This window comes from Pavona decussata, unplaced genomic scaffold (assembly GCF_977016875.1).
Source record: "Pavona decussata unplaced genomic scaffold, jaPavDecu1.1 SCAFFOLD_130, whole genome shotgun sequence".
Classification (NCBI taxonomy): Eukaryota; Metazoa; Cnidaria; class Anthozoa; order Scleractinia; family Agariciidae; genus Pavona; species Pavona decussata.
The window spans coordinates 1,045,709-1,063,618 of NW_028145544.1; the positions used below are offsets into that span (position 1 = coordinate 1,045,709).

At 40.6% G+C, this 17,910-nt stretch overlaps 2 protein-coding genes across 2 annotated transcripts; both read left to right on the forward strand.

Moving 5' to 3' along the window:
- The first annotated feature begins 731 nt into the window (after positions 1-731).
- LOC146468528 (uncharacterized) lies at positions 732-2,860 on the forward strand. The gene has a single exon (XM_085124257.1). The coding sequence runs from the start codon at positions 1,046-1,048 to the stop codon at positions 2,327-2,329; it is 1,284 nt and encodes a 427-aa protein (XP_084980383.1). The 5' UTR covers positions 732-1,045; the 3' UTR covers positions 2,330-2,860.
- Positions 2,861-3,861: 1,001 nt separating this feature from the next.
- Positions 3,862-17,201, forward strand: LOC146468529 (WD repeat-containing protein 36-like). The gene is made up of 24 exons (XM_085124239.1): positions 3,862-4,005; positions 4,141-4,168; positions 4,319-4,419; positions 5,028-5,142; positions 5,261-5,393; positions 5,905-5,959; positions 6,493-6,625; positions 6,731-6,906; positions 7,055-7,175; positions 7,657-7,722; positions 7,945-8,025; positions 8,652-8,794; positions 9,299-9,413; positions 10,260-10,342; positions 10,933-11,015; positions 11,136-11,244; positions 11,618-11,697; positions 12,297-12,404; positions 13,140-13,243; positions 13,663-13,832; positions 13,948-14,067; positions 15,265-15,355; positions 15,627-15,814; positions 16,303-17,201. The coding sequence occupies exons 1-24, from the start codon at positions 3,868-3,870 to the stop codon at positions 16,450-16,452; spliced, it is 2,691 nt and encodes an 896-aa protein (XP_084980365.1). The 5' UTR covers positions 3,862-3,867; the 3' UTR covers positions 16,453-17,201.
- Positions 17,202-17,910: the final 709 nt, after the last annotated feature.

Here is a 17,910-nt window from a genome sequence, read left to right on the forward strand (position 1 = left end):
CCACGCACTCAAGCGACCTCACGGCCAGCAGTGTTTATTTAATAAGTTTGTTTTTTAAGGTCAATATTTACATTGCGTAAAGTATGCCTCCCGGTGAACATTAGGGTCAGTGATTTGACATACTCTCAAGGATTGCGTTCGTTTATGATGGTTAATACAACTAAGTAAGTTGTAAGTGCTGTTCCTCTGCCCTCCATGTAACCCATTGTGACGCAAGTTCTCTATAATGCATTCAAGCCGCATCCTTGAGGTGTTGTTGAAGAAAGAAGGACAATAATGGCGAACAAATTAGGATATCATTGTTTGCTTAGCATCGTGTAAGTTTCTCGAACCCACTGTATCATGTAAAACAAATTTCCAGACAAAGAACTTTTTTAGCAACTGACTGGCAAAACTGTCCAGGATCGAAAGAAGTAAACTGAATAACGTAACAAATTTCGTTTGCAAAATAGTGCGAAAGAAACTAAACAGTACCAAACCAAAGTATTGTTCCTTAGCTTTGAATGGTCAGAGTTTGGAAATTATCCACAGACTGAAAAATTGAAACTATGCATTCCGCATAAGGCTTCGAGAGGAGTGGCTTGGATTGATTTCAAAAGAGGAAGCAGACACGCATTCAAGCCAAATAAAATATTCATACTTTGACTGGAATGTTCGACATTGTTTTACGTAAAACAAAAGATGAAAATGAAAATTGCTCAATAGACCGATACAGGCAATCATTACTCAACTACTAAACACAAGCTGTTTTCATAAGAGATGTTAGTCACGTAGCCTGCGGAAACCAAGGAACAACTCGCGCGTTTTGCAATTCATGGACAAAAAATCACAAAAGGAACATCAAATCTTGCATTAATTACTCAGATGATCAATAAGTGATTAGTGTACTTCACACCTTCTGATGCGGTGTTCTCTTGCCTTTATTTACCGACTCTTCAATTAAAGGAAACCGCTTCTTAATTGGAACTTGTATCGGACGTGTTTATGTTAAAGAGAAGGCCTTGGCAACTGATAAAAAGGCAAGCTCGAAAATTTGGACAATAAGATGTTTGCATTCGGAGAGAGAGTTCAAAGACTGCCCAAAGATTTGGCTGGCGACAGGGCACGGTTAAGGAAAGGTAAAGTTTTGGCGAGTAAACGATCGCTTGATCTTCAAACAACAGACAGTTTGGTTTTACCTGACATAACAACTACACAACTCACACAAAACTGCGAAACGGCCTGTGCAAGTTGGAATGAGGCAAGAGAAGAAATGAATGGAAAAGACAGAAAAGCGGTGAATCAGATCGCTAAACGGGGCCGGTTGAGTGACAGAACATCCATGTTGGAGGAAAGCGGAGCAAATCGGGTGGAAGAGTTAGAAGGATTACTAGTTTCCAAATTGAGTTTTCAAAACGAAAGTCCAGGCGAGTATAAGGAGGTTTCCCCATCTGGTTGTGTCAAGAAACAAAGAAGGCAACGGAGCAGACTTTCTAAAACTGACAGTGGATTTTGTGAGGACTTGGGTGATGATATACTGGCACGTTCAGTTCCTGGTTCGCCGAGCGACTCCGACAAGGCATCGAATATTTCGAATGGTTCTTTACCAACGGCGCTTGAGAAAGCACCTAAACTAACCCTAGACTTTAAGGCGATTTTAAAACAGGATAAAACAGTGGTTCGGAACACGGAAAAGCTGACCGCTCGTCCCAATATGTGCTTACAAACAACTCAGTCACTTCACGCCGACTTGGTCGCGTTCAAAAGTTTATCCACTCACTACAAAGGGGCAATTTCAAACTGTGCTTTCCAAACAAACGAACACTGTGTGAAACTACGAGAAGTTGTGTTGAGAACTAAATCAAATCCATACGACGACGGAGTCAAACAGTCAGACACTTCCCTAGCTGTCCTCAAAACGCGGCGTCGTCTTTTAGACAAACGGAACTCTTGTCCGCCGTTCCCTTTTACGCAGCGGAGAAACAAAGAGCGCGTAGTGGACTTAAGTCGAGCAACTCAGTATAACTGTAAGCACCGCGTACAGTTCACGGACACGGAAATAGTAGACAAGAGGCAGTGTGTAAGCTGCCCTGTTGATCTAAGCGCTCACCAGGATCAAGTTAGGGAAAAAACAGCAATTGATAAACCGGTTGGAGACTTAAATTGTGCGGTGTCTACTTCTGGTTTGACAGAGAAGGCTCTACTCGACGCCTCGCAATCACAAGAAATTGTAGACGTCAATGTTAAATGCCAAGAATGGCTGAACAGGTGGATTGCTTTCAACAATGCTCCCCAGCTAGCCAGGGACAATTCTAAAGTTGCTTTGGAAAGCTTTCCAGAAAGTAGTTAACGTTTATGAACTAGAAAGGAACTCTGTATAAGCTAAAGAAATCGAAGACCTTTAGACGCTTTAGTTTTTGTTATTACCATTTATATATTTGTCTCGAAAAAAATTATGGTCACTTGTCTGTTGTCTGTTGTTGTAAAGTGCCACGGTGAACTAAAATTAACACGCACGAACAGTTCGCTAACATTAGCATTTTTTGAGTTTGTGGTGTTTAATTGTAATTCCTTTATTTCGTTTCCTTTCACAGCGGTTAACCGCGAGCAATGTTTTCCTTGATGTTGTTTCTAATTCAGAAAAAAAGAGGTTAACATCAGGTCAGGGGTCTTTTCCCTTTTGTTTCTGAACGGCGGGGGAGGGGAATAATGTATCCGATGTAGTTTGTTTTTTTTGTCGAGTTGTTGTTTCGCAACAGTTGAAATATTTAAATTAACAATAAATACGAGAAATATAACATTTTTGTGTCTGATGTTTTCTCGTTCAATGTTCATTTTCTATTGTAGAGATTAATAAATTCATAACCGTCTTCACTTTTGAGTCAGATTACTGAATCTTTGCCTCCCATACAAGCTAGGAAGAAAGAAATAGAGAGAATTCGTTAGAGGGATAACTCGCGCATCGACACACACTAGGGGACATACTGCAGGGGCATGTTGCTGGGTCGTCTTGCAGGGACATACTCCATCGTGCGCACTGTTCGGAGACGATAACTACTGAAGGCTCATATTATAATGCATTACGCGTTTTCATTGGTTCATTTCTATGTGGCAGCGGGGACAGTTTGCAAGAGCAGTGCACACGATGCAACATTGAAAATGTGAGTCGTTTTGTCCCTGCTACATGACGCACAAATTCAAACATGCCGAATTTCTTCCGGGGACAAAATTTTGTCCCTGCAACAACAGTTTTTCATGAAGGGCAAACAGGTCCCTGCTACATGTCCTCTTTAGTAGTGTTTCAACTCTCTTGGACTCTAAATAAAAAATTCACTGGTTCCGCGACATAAGTAAGGTCATCGTTTGTCGGCACTCGTCCAAAGAGAGCAAGCTAGCATTGCAAAGAAAGGACTCCAACAAGTCCGAAAAGAAACTATTTGGGATTGATCAACTGAAGTACATTTTTTGATAAGAGAGAATAGCGAAAGGTTCCTTTGGGATTTGCCAATACTGCTATGGAGCAACTTTGATCGAATTTCTTGAGACACGTGAAGGGAGAAGTCCATGATCTCCTCGCAAAGATCACTGAAATTTAATTATGGTTGCGATTTGTAATAAGGCTTAACACCTTCCTTATACGTGCCCTTTTTTGAGCAATAAAGGTTCGATATTCTTCACTTTTCCCATTTGCACTGGAATGTTTTGGGGGCTTGGCTTCCAGGTTTGAGAGAAACATTGTCGTGATGACTGCGGAGGGTTGACGCAGTTAATTACTTTCCACCATCCTATAACTCTATTCTTCTATTCCTCTATTCCGCCATTCCAACTTTTCAAGCGTGCATGAAGAAACAGCTGGCCAGCGGTTCTCCGCACGTGGCTAAATTCAACATGGCGGCTGGCAGCCAGCTATTTAGTCCATTTCGGGCTCTTGGTTTTGTAGCAAATCATGTTCCATTAACAATACAAACTCAAGGAACAGAGAATCTTGTAACTACGGCTATTGGATCCGCCTTCCATGTGTATAATGTAAGGGAATTCTGCTTTTTTTGGCTTTGATTTCAATAAGATTCCTACATGACTAAAATGAGGTTCTGTGAAGTTTTTACTGAAGAGCATTTGCAAGCTCTCTGTGATTTGTGCGTGTGTGTTATTACTTTGCAGTGTGCCAAGCTAAATCTTCTTTTTGTTGGTAAGCTCAATATTTCCTAAACATATTTAGACTGATCTTGCGTTCACAAAACTTCGTACATATATCTAAGAACTTATGCTTAGCATGTTTGTTTATCTCCCTCAAATATGAATTTTTAAAGTATGGCAACACCACATGTTCAATTTCCAGGCTTGCTGAAATCTGGTGAAATATCATGTTTACTATCTCATGGAGACCTGGTGATCACCGCTTCTGGAAATCAAATAACTTCCTGGAAAAGAGGAAAGCAGGTTTGTTTATTTCCCGGTTAAGCGATCTGACTTAAGCTGCCTCATAAATTGCCTAATCCATTGCTCAGTACATTTTCTGCCTCCTATATTGATTTCTGAAGGTAAAATTCATCATTTATTGTTGGCCTAGTCTGAGATAAGCTGTACATGAGTCAAGATTGAATTTTCCTGTAACAAGAGGGCTTGAGTAAAAGAAGGTTCAATGTCATTCCAGAAATTATCCAGACACTTCCCCTCCTATGGAGGTTATTTTGTATTTGGACCCCCCCCCCCCCCCTCCCTCTCCCTTATGGAAATTTCAATTTAGTGCCATACTATCCTTTAAAAAACTTTTGTTTTTGACATTCCACTTCCCCTCTGAATGACCATCTCTATGTGTGTGTGTGTGTGGGGTGGGGGGGGGGGGGGAGGTGGGGTTTTATGGATTTCTTTTGGAACCACACAATTTGGCCCTGGGGACGCAGAGTGAAATGAAGGAAAATGTTTCAATCCTTTGAATGAAAAGGGAAAGGGGACCATAGGTCCCTTCCTTTAATCCACCAGTGGACATTATCTGTAATGATCTGTTTTCAACTCAGGGCATACATTAATTTTGTGATTCATTTTAGGTTGCAGTGTTTGAGGGACACAAAAGTAACATCCACTTTATGCTTTCATTTGGCTCTCAACTGATCTCTGTTGATGAAGATAGCACTGTTAGAGTATGGATTGTTCAGACAACAGGTACTGCATTTTGTTAAAGTTTCTTAACCCTGTATATCCTGAGATTAATGTATGGTCCTTAGAGTGCTCTAAATAGTATTGTGTATTAATTATTTTTTATTTGACCTTAAATTCATAGAATTATACCTGGAGATGGAGTTTAATGCTACAAACTTTAATGTGACATGCTTGATGCACCCAAGTACATATCTCAACAAGATTTTACTGTGCAGTCGGCAAGGTCAGATGCAACTATGGAACATCAAAACAAAGTATGTCCAGAGCATTTTATATTGGCTCTATTACAGCTTTGGGGACAAAGGTTGTTACACATACATACACATAATGTGCATTTGGTATTTAGAGCAGTGAGCAAGAAGAATTCCCCTCCCCCTCATACTGGAAAAACAGGAGAGTACATAGTTTGGTCTCGTCTAGAACAATCTAATGTGGTAAAGTCTACCCCATAATCCCCAGCCAATATCAATATCTTCAGGGATCTCAGGAATAAGGCCATGTAACTATGATAAGGTCATTGCCTCTTTATCTATAGGAGTAGTAAGACTCTTGTCTTAATTACAGTCTGCAAATTGAAATTCTTAGTACTGGTCCCAATGCTTTCCTTACAGAGTCAGTTAGAGCAAATAATTTGCTTATTATAATAAACTGGAAACATTTTTTTTCTGATAAGAAAGTGATAAAGAATTATCCAGGGCTATTTATCTTACTGAATTTGCTGTCATTTTTGCCCAGTGTTTTACATTACTGTTATTTTCCCTACAGCAACTTAATCTATACTTTTTCTGGATGGCCAGAGCCAATAACAGCAGTGGAGCAAGTGAGTAGTTCTAATTGCATGTTTTACCAGAGACTGCAATCTTCTATGGGAAGACCAGAGAAAAGAGAGTGGAAAATGTGATAAGGGAGGGAGGGGGGGGGGGAGAAAGAGAAGGTAGAGGGAACTGGGAGAGAAGGGGATGGGAAGGGGGTGGGAACTGGGAGAGAATGAGGAGGGAACTGGGAGAGACGGGGTGAGAATTTGGAGAGAAGGGGGTGAGAACTGGGAAACAAGGGGTGGGAATTGGGAGAGAAGGGGGTGGCAACTGGAAGATAAGGGGATGGGAAGTGAGAGAGAATGAGGAGGGAACTGGGAGAGAAGAGGATGAGAGCTGGGAGTGCAAAATGGGAGAAAATGATAGGAACTGGAAGAGAAATGGATGGGAACCGGGAGAAAAGGGTTGGAAACTGGGAGAGAAAGAGATGGAAGTACCCACGGTCCTGTGTTACTGTCATTATTCATAGCACTTTCATTAGTCATTCATTAGTCTAGTAATGTCGTAGTTATTTATTGTTTGTTGTTAAATCTCCTAGGCCCCTGCAGTTGATGTAGTGGGTGTTGGCCTACAGAGCGGAAAACTTCTCCTTCACAATCTTAAATTTGATGAAACTGTCATGAGTTTCCAGCAGGACTGGGGTCCAGTCACAGCCCTCACATTCCGAACAGGTAATGGGTAGCTAATGCTGTTTCTATATATTAATTTAATACTGTGGCAGGGATTCCGATCTGGAGTGCATGACTTGTATCATTTTGTGAAATATTTTTCCACAGATGGGAACCCTATCATGGCCTCAGCCAGCACAGAAGGTCACATTGCATTCTGGGACTTGGAAAAACGTCAACTTGGCACCGTGTTGCGTGATGCTCATAAAGGCGCAGTCTGTGGCATGAAATTTCTTCCTTCACAACCTTTGCTTGTTACCAATGGTCCAGATAACTCTTTAAAGGTAATTCTTTTAAAACCCAAAACTTTAGTTAATAAATGGAGTTAGCAATAATACATTGTGAGGCTACATGTAACCAGGGGTATTTACTCTGTCTTTTGAGTATAGCTTGTTTGTTGGCATTAAGAGTGGTTCATCCTCTTGCTAATAGATTTGGATATTTGACCAGCCAGATGGGAGTGGACGGCTTTTGAGGTCACGATCAAGCCATAGTGCTCCTCCGACTAAAATTCGCTTCTATGGAAGCAGGGGAAATGATATACTGAGTGCAGGTAAATATAATAATTATTGTTACATAATAAATGTAATTTTTGTTTAGAATATTATAGTGATGATCAGTACACTGTATTTTGTTTAACATCCAGAGTGTACATGTACCTGCACTTACATGTAAGTGTTTTAGTTAATGTGAAAACTGACATTATTATCATGACTACTATGATAATTATCTGAACTGTGTGCAACAGATTCATGTGCAGTGAAAGATATATTCTTGCAAGGATTTTATCAAGTCCACCAGTGGCAAAGGAAGTCTGAAACAGCTTTAGTCTATGACCTGGTGACCAGACGGATAAATTTTGGGTGGCTCTAACTAGCACAGCAATGTACTGACAATGTTTCGCTGCTTAAGGATCTTTTTTACTAATGTATTTATTTATCTTGTTTGTGTATGGTAATCATTGTCATGTTCACTTCTTGCAAGGTTATAATTCCAGCTTAATTTACTTATTGCATACCTGCGTCATATTTAAGGTCTCGATAGAAGCTTGAGGTTTATTTCCACGGTACGAGATGCACGCAGCTGTGAGTTGTCTCAAGGTGAGATTTACATAACCTTATGTTTTATAATTTTGTAATGCGTGTTTCCAGAAAATATCCATGTACATGTATTAAGGAATTGGGTTGGGGGCCGAAGGCCAAAAACTTTAAAGTATAATAAGGAAGCAAAATTGGAATTCTGGAGGGGTGGAGAGGGGATATGAATATGTTAACTTAAATATTTATTGACTTTGGATGCATTTTTAATTAATTCTTTGACAGGTTCATTGACAAAGAAATCCAAGAATCGTGGAGTGAAGTTGGAAGAGCTCAAGTTACCACCCGTGGTTGACTTTGCTTCTGGTATGTATTATCCTGTCAAAAATTTCTATTTTTGCCCTTCAAAGAAGCTACTATAATATTATTGAGTTATGAAAGGTGTTCTTTTCACTTGTTTCGTTACATGCAAATTGATGCATTTTTTCTGAGTCTCAGATGGTTCTCATTCTTTGGTCCAGTGAGCTCACTTGTCATGATATACATACTACAGTTGTAGCTATTAAGTTATAGAGTCGGGGGTTTGGTTTATGCAGGAGCCATCATTTTATCAGGCAGAGTAAAGCATATTTTAAAAGTCCCCTTGCAAATGAATATTAGTACAATAGTAGAATACCAAGTAAGATTCTGAATATAGTTCCTGGGTTCATTTTGTTCAAAGAAGTTTCTTAGGGGCTTTGGTTTGAATTTCAGAGTATAATATTGGTTAAGCTTGAAAATAAATAAAAGCAGTTTGAAACACTAAGCTGACAAAGTGAAACATCTAACCATTACAATCTATGGGTAAATATATTTAGAAGGGCTTATTATTGAAGGATCTTTGCATTTGTAATTTGGAGGTTTTCTTTGTTGGGGAGGGGGAGGGGGGTGGGGTTGGACAGGAGAGAGGTAGGTAGTAATACAGGTAATTATTATCGTGATTGTTTTCACAGAGGATGTTCGCCAGAGTGCTTGGGATAACATAGTAACCTGTCACCGAGGAGACACTGAGGCCAGAACCTGGAGTTTCCAAAGGAAGAGCATTGGTAAACATCACCTGAAATCACAAGCTGACGATAAACCGGGACCTGTTATGGTGTGAAGCACATTCATTGTAGTTCTTTGGGATTAAAATATTTAACTAGCATAATTCTGCTTTTTATTTAGTACTTATTTCATTTTTAATGGTGCCAGTTGGGAGCAGGGGAGACAGGGATGGCACAGTGGTAAGAGCACTTGCCTCCCACTAATGTGGCTCGGGTTTGATTCCTTAACTCAGCGTTATACATAAGTGGGTTGAGTTTGTTTTTGATTCTTGTCCTTGCTCCAAGAGGTGTTACTCCAGTTACTCCAGTTTTCTCCTCTCCTGAAAAACCAACATTTCCAAATTCCAATTTGATCTGGATTATTGTCATTTATTTTATCATGAGCCTCTGGCTTTGGGGATTGTGCAAGCACTCCCTGCATGTTATTGAATTTAAATAAATTACTTACTTACTTAACTTCATTTTTTAATGAAGCCAGTCAACATATATATTAACATAATTTAACTTAAATTAGCTGTTGTGATAGTATCAAACTGTACCTCTGTGATCAATAGACTACTGCACTGAGTTCCTGTGGAAACTTTGCCATCACTGGTGATGCCCATGGTCATGTGGATATGTTTAACATCCAGTCAGGAATTCACAGAGGATGTCTGGGGACACCAAAAGGTATGCAGAATAACTGTTCAAGACGGGTGGGTGTTAAACTCTCTTACCATTTAATACTTTGATTGAAACACTTTATGCACATCCTTCAGTCCAGGATTTTGTGGAAAAGGGTTGTTAAGAGAAGTTCTCTTTGAAATAATAGGCTCAAACTCCAGTCTTTAATCCAAGCAAGAATGGGAAAAAGCAGCAAAAACCAAACTGAAAATGAAACTACGTATTATACAAAACCATTGCCAACAAAAGCTTTTTGTGTACATCAACAAAAGTGTATGATCTATAATAAACTTCAAATATCGCGTACATGTCATGTTCTGATCCGTCAGGCCTTGATCCATAGTTCTCCCCAATAAATGAATGAGATGTAAGCCCTTCTTCAGTCAGTTAACTGATTTTAATTGAGTAAAAATCTAGCGATAAAACGAGAAAGCGTTTACCCCAGACCAAACAATAATTTTCCTCGATAGACTAAGCCAAAAACAAGATCAAATGGCCAAAGCTCTGCCATGATTCCTAGCTGTCACTAGTGGTGAAATACAGTGCCAAACGATGTACGTGAGTAACCCAACGCGTGACAGAAAGCCTAAATAAGTAACACAATGTGTGACAGACCATGTCACTTGACCTGAAACCTGAAAACCTGAAACCTGACCACACGCATGCGCAAAGTTCTCTGCAAGGGGGTAGTAGACTCAAATGATTCAAACCAGGGTTATCAATATCATTAGTGTGGGTTCCTGTAGTGTGACACCAGAAAATTTTGAAAGTGATGACATGTGTTATTATGCTTATTCCAGGTGATTCACAAGTTGATTACTCACACAATAATCAACCTTTTTTTCATTTCAGCCCACAACAGTCAAGTGAGAGGTGTGGCTATTGATGGCCTCAATCAACAAGTTATCACTGCTGGGGCAGATTGTAATTTGAAGGTACATGAACAGTGTTGAATTGAAGCTCTTATGAGAATAGAAACAGCAAAAAATCCTGGTACAACATTTTCTATGTTAAAACAATTAAGTCTGCATGCAGAAACTTAGCTTGATTCTGTGAAAAAAATCTGCCAAAAATATGACTTGTGCACTTTTTGCAGCAACCCTTCAATTATTTTCAGTTACAAGTCAACCTACACATGCCAGTATGTTGTTGTATCTACGGCTAGATAGAGTATGTGTAGGTGGTATTTGAGAGAAGAGGGGATGAAAATTGGGTAGAATGGCACCATTGTGATGGCTGGAAGTACATGTAGGAGACAGATAAAAGAATTTCACAGTATTGCATAGAATTTGCAATTATGCCTGTCCAACAACATGAAGAGACAAGGTTCAGTCACCAAAAAAAGAAGTCAGGAAATACAGGTAAATAAATGGTGTGAGATGTTCCTAGATCAGATCCCCATAATATCATCCTATAAATAAAATCAAGTAGAAAAGAAAATGTGATTTGTTTTGTTTTTGTCTTGCAGTCTAAACCTGTCACTTTCTTGTGATTTGACATTCTTATTTTGCTTATTTTCTTGCAGTTTTGGAATTTCAAAGCTCGAAAACTGCTTCACACATTGACATTTGAAGCTCCCATCACTCAGATTTTGTTGCACAGAGAAAGGTATGCACTACTGTCGTGAACAACATTTTTCTCACGTCTACTGGTCCATCTTGCTTCTGTGTAGCGCTTCTGGAGTGACCAGCATTTAAGGAAGTGTCATTTTCAATTTTTGTTTTACAGTTCGTTACTGGCTGTTTCGTTGGATGACTTTGAGATCCATGTCGTAGACATTGATATGAGAAGAGTTGTTAGAATATTCAGAGGACATACAAACAGGGTCACTGATATGGTGAGTTGTTCCTTTATGGGTGTGTCCACACCCCTGAGGCACAGCCTTGTAATCATGTCCTACATAGAAGGCTCCTATTCATATAAACGGCACCCAATATTTTTGAACTTCTCATTAGACTGCGAAAGCGCACGTTGGATCTAGCAAGCGGTCTCTTTCGGGCGAGTTGATCTGAGGAAAGAAGTATGACTGCTTGCAGTCTAACTTCTCATGGACAACAATAGATTTAATGGTAGGTTGCTCCAGTGGTAAATAAAAAATATATTTATAGGGTGCTATTTCAGACTTGGCAAAATTTGTGCGCTATGCTGAATGCGCTTGCGCTCTTCTCTGGAATACAACCTCCACCCAATACTGCTTCTTTCTCATTCAGTCCTTTAGCCCAGACTCCCGATGGTTGATTTCATCATCGATGGACTCAAGTGTGAGGACCTGGGATCTACCAGCTGCCAGGTAATTTGAGCTGCACATGCGCGGTTCATGAAACAACAGTAACTGTGTTACACTGGCAAGAGATGAAATAAATTAAAATGATGAAATTTTCTTATAAATTTGGTGCTGTTCATTAAAACTTTTGTTGAATTTAATCCTTTCACTTGATGTGTTAAAACTCTCTTGAAATTCTGAGTCAACTGTTGTTTGTTTTTGCTGACTCTAGTTTTTCTGCCACACGTAAGCGTTCTGATATTCGCTGTCAACATGGAAACGACTGAAAGCGATCGAAAACTTCACTTACTAGTGACTTGTATCGATGTCGTTAAGCACCATCGTTTTCAGCTGTTCAAAGGTAAACGATAATCTCCTTTTCCAAAAAGCCCCACATTGGGAAGCATTTTCTGTCATTTTCGTTCATATACTTGTTAGCTCCCTTGTTGGCTCATTACGAAATCTTTCCTCCCCAACGTTAACCAAAAGAGCGTCTGCGAGGGAGACTACATATTTGTGGACCGAAGACCTAAATAATTGGATAAAAAAAATCTCTGTTTTCAAATAAAAAAGACCTACACCGGATACGTGTTAACGGGGCCTAATGATGATGCTTTCTTCTTCAGACTTATAGACTGCTTCCTAGTGGAGTCACCCGTCACCAGTTTAGCCATGTCGCCTTTTGCTGACTTCCTGGTCACCACGCATGTAGACGATCTTGGTGTATACTTGTGGTACGTACAGTACTTTGGTCATTTATGTTCGACTTTTGATGTGCGGTGTAAGGGGGTTAGTTTCTAAAGAAACTGTGGTGTTGCATCAGTGGGGAGTAGAAACAAATGTATGGTTTTGTCAACTGAATTAATAAGGGAATTTCATTTGGCCACCGTAAAGAGATTCAAGTGCTGACGTCTTGCTTTGACGAAGAGCTAACGCTCGAAACATCACCTTTCAAATCTCTTTATGGTGGGCAAATTACCTTATCAAATCAGTTGATAAAACGAAATAGTCGTTTTGATGTGTATGCTGGTTTTGCATTTCCTGAGCTGCAGCGTGATTGGTTCACGGAAGTCAACCAATCACTTTGCCTGCTCACTCAATCAACGTCAGCAGCATACAATAATCACGTGCAGTGCACATGCCTCTTGCGTGAACCAAAAGCTGTTTTATCAATCATGTCGTGTAGCGTTTAAACTATTGTTACGTATTAGTTTTTGGAATAATGACTTGGCTGATAGCGTTATATCGGATTAGATAGAAGAAAGATCCTCGCAGTTATTTACGTAACTTAAGCAGTTGCGAAAAGAAAGCCTGAAAAAAATTCAGGCTTGAACGGGATTCGAACCCATGACCTCTGCGATGCCGGTGCAGTGCTAGGTTACTTGCCATGGTTGTCATCGGTTTCTTGGGTTCCAGAGGAAACTGCCTGAATAAAAACTCTTGGACGTGTTTATCTTGTTTTCCAACAGGTCTAACAAGACCCTGTATGATGACGTATCGTTAATTCCACTGCCTGCGGACTATCAACCAACTGTAGAACAGCTCCCCGGCACTGGAACAGCGGAGAGCGTGGGTAAGATGAGGGAAGGACGGTTCATGTAACTGCTAACATGACGTATGGATTGAAACGCGTGAATGATTAAATGCAGGATTCATATCAGTTTTTGGTTTATAGCCCAGTGAATGTGGGCTCCTGTGAAGTCGTTTTGTCCTTTATTTAGCAGTGGAGAGGCCTTCATCAAGAGGCCTTGGTCGACTATTTATGTACTCGAGTTTAGCGATAAAAACCGGCTTTTTAACAAACGGGCTTCGGACTTTGGTGTTAGTAGGTATCGGCAAATTGTTAAACAAAACGTGAAATAAAGTCATCAATCAAGCTGCAATCGGATGGACTAGCTTACCATTCAAGGGTGGAACACCAAAGCGAGTCAGAACAGCGTTTTGTGTAGCGCTACATTGCGCGTAATTTGCCAATGCTTTTATTTCCTGTAGATTTCGAAGAAAGTGAAGCACCAGCTACAGAGGAAGAAGACAAACCGGCGGCTACTGCTAACAACTCAACAGGTTTCAAGAGTCCTGATCAACTTTCAGATGAACTTGTAACACTGTCTCTTCTACCACAATCAAGATGGCGTCATCTCACAAGTTTGGAGCTTATTAGGGTAACTTGGCTCTTTGTTTTATCACATTAAATATTCAATTATTGCTTTTTCCCCTACCTCCGTATGTAATATGGAGTTCACTAATTAACCAAGAGATCTACCCATTTTCTAACAGAAAAGGAACAAACCAAAAGAGCCGCCCCAGGCCCCTAAAGCTGCTCCGTTCTTTTTGCCCACCACCCAAGAACTGGTCCCCAAGTTCCTTCCCACCGAAGACGAGCAACCGGATGACAAGGTGAGGTCTAACAGTTAATACGTGATTTATTTTCGTGCCGATGACTATTTTTCGAATAAAAAAGGAGGCGTCGTCATCCAACGGCCCAGAAAGTAACCCAATCAAGTTCATTCTTTGCACACCCCCCTCCCAAAAAAGTCACCTTTAAGAATTTGTAACCCCCAAAAAGCTCCAATCGCGAAATTCATACCCCCAAACGGTCTTTGCACCAGCAAACTGTTAATCCCGCATTTTCCCCGCCCACCCCTTAACTGCGTTTTTGTTCATCTCTACTACAAGTTGCTCCGTAGCCTGTGAATAGGCTCCCAATTGGGGTGCAGTGGGAAAAGAAAAATCGGGGAGCGGAGTGAGCCGAGTTTAGTCTCAGACCGAGCTCGGCTCGCATTTTTCTCTTCGTCCTTTTTCCCACTTGGGAGACTGTTCAGCAGCTGGTTCCTCCGGACAATGATGAAACAGCGAAATTAAGGAGTCCTCTGGGACCCTGAAAAGTAAGTTATGGGGTGAACGCTGTTGCTATTCATGATTACAGCGGTTACCAATAACACGCGACCTCCGGCATTCAAAAGAGTGGGATAAGGTTGCGTTTTGGTAGACGTCAATCAAAGAAAAGCCGTTGAAATTATTTGAATTTTGACAAGATTCCAAGGAACCCTGCAAGAAACTAAGAATTTTACCTCGCTAAGAGAAGGTGAATTTTATTTGAATTCATTCTTTAGCCAGATCAAGTGCAAATAAAAGGTAATTTTGAATTAAAAATTTCAATTTTCACTGCACGTGATAATTTGCTCACACGCATCGCTGATTTTAAAATTGTCAGGAGTAGCGATATCAAATGTTTCATAAAAAAATACGGCTTCGTCTAAACAATGCGCATTTTTTAGATAATCTGTCTTGGAAATCAACTTTCATAAAGTCTACCATCCGTCAGCGGATAAAACTGTCAATTTCTTCGTTCTGTTGCCTTGAAATGTTCTCAGAATTCAAAACAATTTCAACGGCTTTTCTTGACGTCCACCAAAACGCAATTTTATCGGAGTCTTTTGAAGGCAATAGGTCGCGTGCTATTGGTAACCGCTGTAACCATTTGCTTTTTTTTTTTTTTGGGGGGGGGGGGGTTTGTTTTCAGGGCTTGTACTGCATACCTCGAGAATTAGCAATAATTCCAATAATTCCAATAACTAAGGCCTGTTCTTACAGGAGGGACAGTCAAAGATTCTAAACATGAAGCAGCTTCAACCAGACTCGGAGTTTCAAAGGCTTTTAAAGGATTGTGCGAATACAGAAAACTGTAAGTAGTTTGTCGTCATCTCAAGTGATCATGAAGGAGAAAGTGTTAGGCAAGTTATACAATGGTGCAGTACCCAATAACAGAGTGTCCCGACTCTTTTGAAGTTGCATGTAACTTCGTTTTCGTACTAAGGTTCATAGCAACTTATGCGCCAAAATATTTAAATCTGCGTTAACTCGAAATGCCGCACTCTAAACTAAGCCTTGCATCTGTGGATCAGTGTAAGTTCTTTAATACAATTATACCATTGCTTTCCTCAATTCCCTTGCAGACGAACCCGTCCTGGAGCTACTGAAATCCATGGGGCCGTCATCAATCGATGCTGAAATCCGCTGTCTCGGTCCGTCAGCTGGGGGAGATGTAAAACTTCTTGAAATGTTCATGTTGTTTATTGAACATCAGATAAGAACGCGGCGAGACTTCGAGCTGACAGAGGCTTTCCTCTCGCTCTTTCTCAAGGTATTTTCAAATGTCTTCCTATTTTAGTCCCTGGTTTTCCCATCGATCAGAATCAGTTTTCTCCTTACAATATATCAATCAAATGTCAAGTGCACAGTAAAGCCATTGACTCCAACAAGGGGGTCATGGATATGGCTTTGTACGACTTGGGAGGTCATCGGGTCTACCCCTAGATGTTTCAACAACCAGCCGATGAAGTACGAAAACATCCTACAAAGCACTCCTAAATGAATACATGTATGATAGAGTTAATTTGGTCAGGAATACCAATTTTTCCTCACAATTTTAACCGACATTTTCACTTCTCCCGTTCAACACGAACAAAGACGACGGAGAGGCCACCGAAAGACACAAAATCGTTGTGCGCATGTACCAGAGAGATGTCTAAATACAAATTCTCCCAACTAGTGCCTTACCAAAAATATGGAAAACATTAATGAGAATATGCATATTGGTCTGATTAGGCGTTGTATCGTTTGTTTTTGTAGCTCCACAGTGCGGTAATAGCTGAGAATCCTGAACTGGTCACAATAGCGAGACGCTTGCAACAAGAACATACCGCGGCTTGGTCAAACATCCAAGACTTGTTGAATCAGTGTTCATGCCTCGTTAGCTACCTTAAGAGTGCTGTGATATGAGAAAAAACGGGAACTAATTACCAACTGCGATTTACATCTGCCAAGTGTCTTCAATCGACAGAAGAAAACCCAACACTGGTTTAACCTCCAACCTTGAAGTGTAAAGGCTACGTCCTTGCATCCCAGCTGGGACAAACAGCTGCTATAAATAAGGCATTTTGGGAGCTATCAAACCAGAAAGTACTAAGGAACCAGTTCTTGCCCTGTGTGACACTAGACGCCTGACATCGCTGCCGGCCGCTAGGGGCGTTCATGCGAGATCTCCCCTAGTGACCGGGAGCGATGAGAACCTATTGTGACAACTGATGCCGAGTGTCACCAACTGGAGTTACTCCGCCAACAGGGCAAGCAACAATCGGGTACAGGCTGTTTTCCACCAGGAACTTGTTTCGGATAATCCACGGAGCAGTGAGTCATTCTTTTGGTAGAGCGCCTTGGAGTACTCATTATAGGTGACGTTTAAACACATGCGGAACTTGGTGATTAACAATAAAAGCAATTATCACAAAAGGTGTACAAAATATTTTAATTCAGTTTGATTGCTTGGCAAAATGGATTACATGAAGATGAATTTGTACGATAGCGGAGACATGACGTCACCAGCACTTCGGGTAGTACAAAATATGATTACTGAAAAGATGGACAGCTGATACAAGAGATTGGTAGTGGTTACGTCACCGTTGAGAAATGACGTCACCAGGTGGGAAAGACTTCATTTATGGGGAACTGATGTGACTAGTGCTGGTGACGAGACATGCTATAAAAATTGGTATCAAGGGTGGATGGAGGTACCGTCACTTCTTCGTTGCCTCGTGCAAATCCTCAAGTTTAATTTCCTTAATTAGGCCGAGTTCCAAAAAGAAGAAAACGTTGGAAAAATGTAATAAACACTTGATGTATTTTTAAATGCAATAAAAGCCTCAAAGGAAAAAAGCGAAGCTCAGTGCATGCAAAATATGAAGAATATGTGAACGCGTTTTGTGCAAGTAAATATTAAATTAAGCTTAAATACTCAGCACAGCATTAAATACGCATTCATAAATAGCAGCTATTAATTAAAGTCATCAAACTTACAAGCTACTGTAGCCACTGAGCAAACTTAATTGGGGCCACACTTGTTAGCCAATCACAGAAAAAGTTCAGAACAAAGAGTTCTCCTAAAACCTGGATACACGTAGTCTTTGTGGCAGTAGTTTCCTTTCTGGCAGCGAGAGAGGCTCGTAAAGCTACGAACGCTACCTTGGGAAGGGAATGACTGCAAAGTAGGCAAAGTAACACGGTGGAACATTGCGCGCCGTGTCAAAACCACAGCCTTGTCCCAAGGTCTGAACTCCTCAACAAGCGAATCGAGCTTCACGTAGGAGGCTTGGGGCCAAGCGCGATCAGAGTTTTCTCGTACCCAGAGCTCTAAGTTTCTTAACCGGTGGGACCTTAGAACGAAAAACAAACGATCGTTCA

Bases quoted from the DNA above. Each gene is read 5' to 3' on its own strand.
- LOC146468528 (XM_085124257.1), top strand. From the start codon at position 1,046: ATGTTTGCATTCGGAGAGAGAGTTCAAAGACTGCCCAAAGATTTGGCT.
- LOC146468529 (XM_085124239.1), top strand. From the start codon at position 3,868: ATGGCGGCTGGCAGCCAGCTATTTAGTCCATTTCGGGCTCTTGGTTTT. The intron at 4,169-4,318 runs GTAAGCTCAATA...TTCAATTTCCAG, and splicing joins GCTAAATCTTCTTTTTGTTG to GCTTGCTGAAATCTGGTGAA. The intron at 15,356-15,626 runs GTAAGTAGTTTG...ATTCCCTTGCAG, and splicing joins TTGTGCGAATACAGAAAACT to ACGAACCCGTCCTGGAGCTA.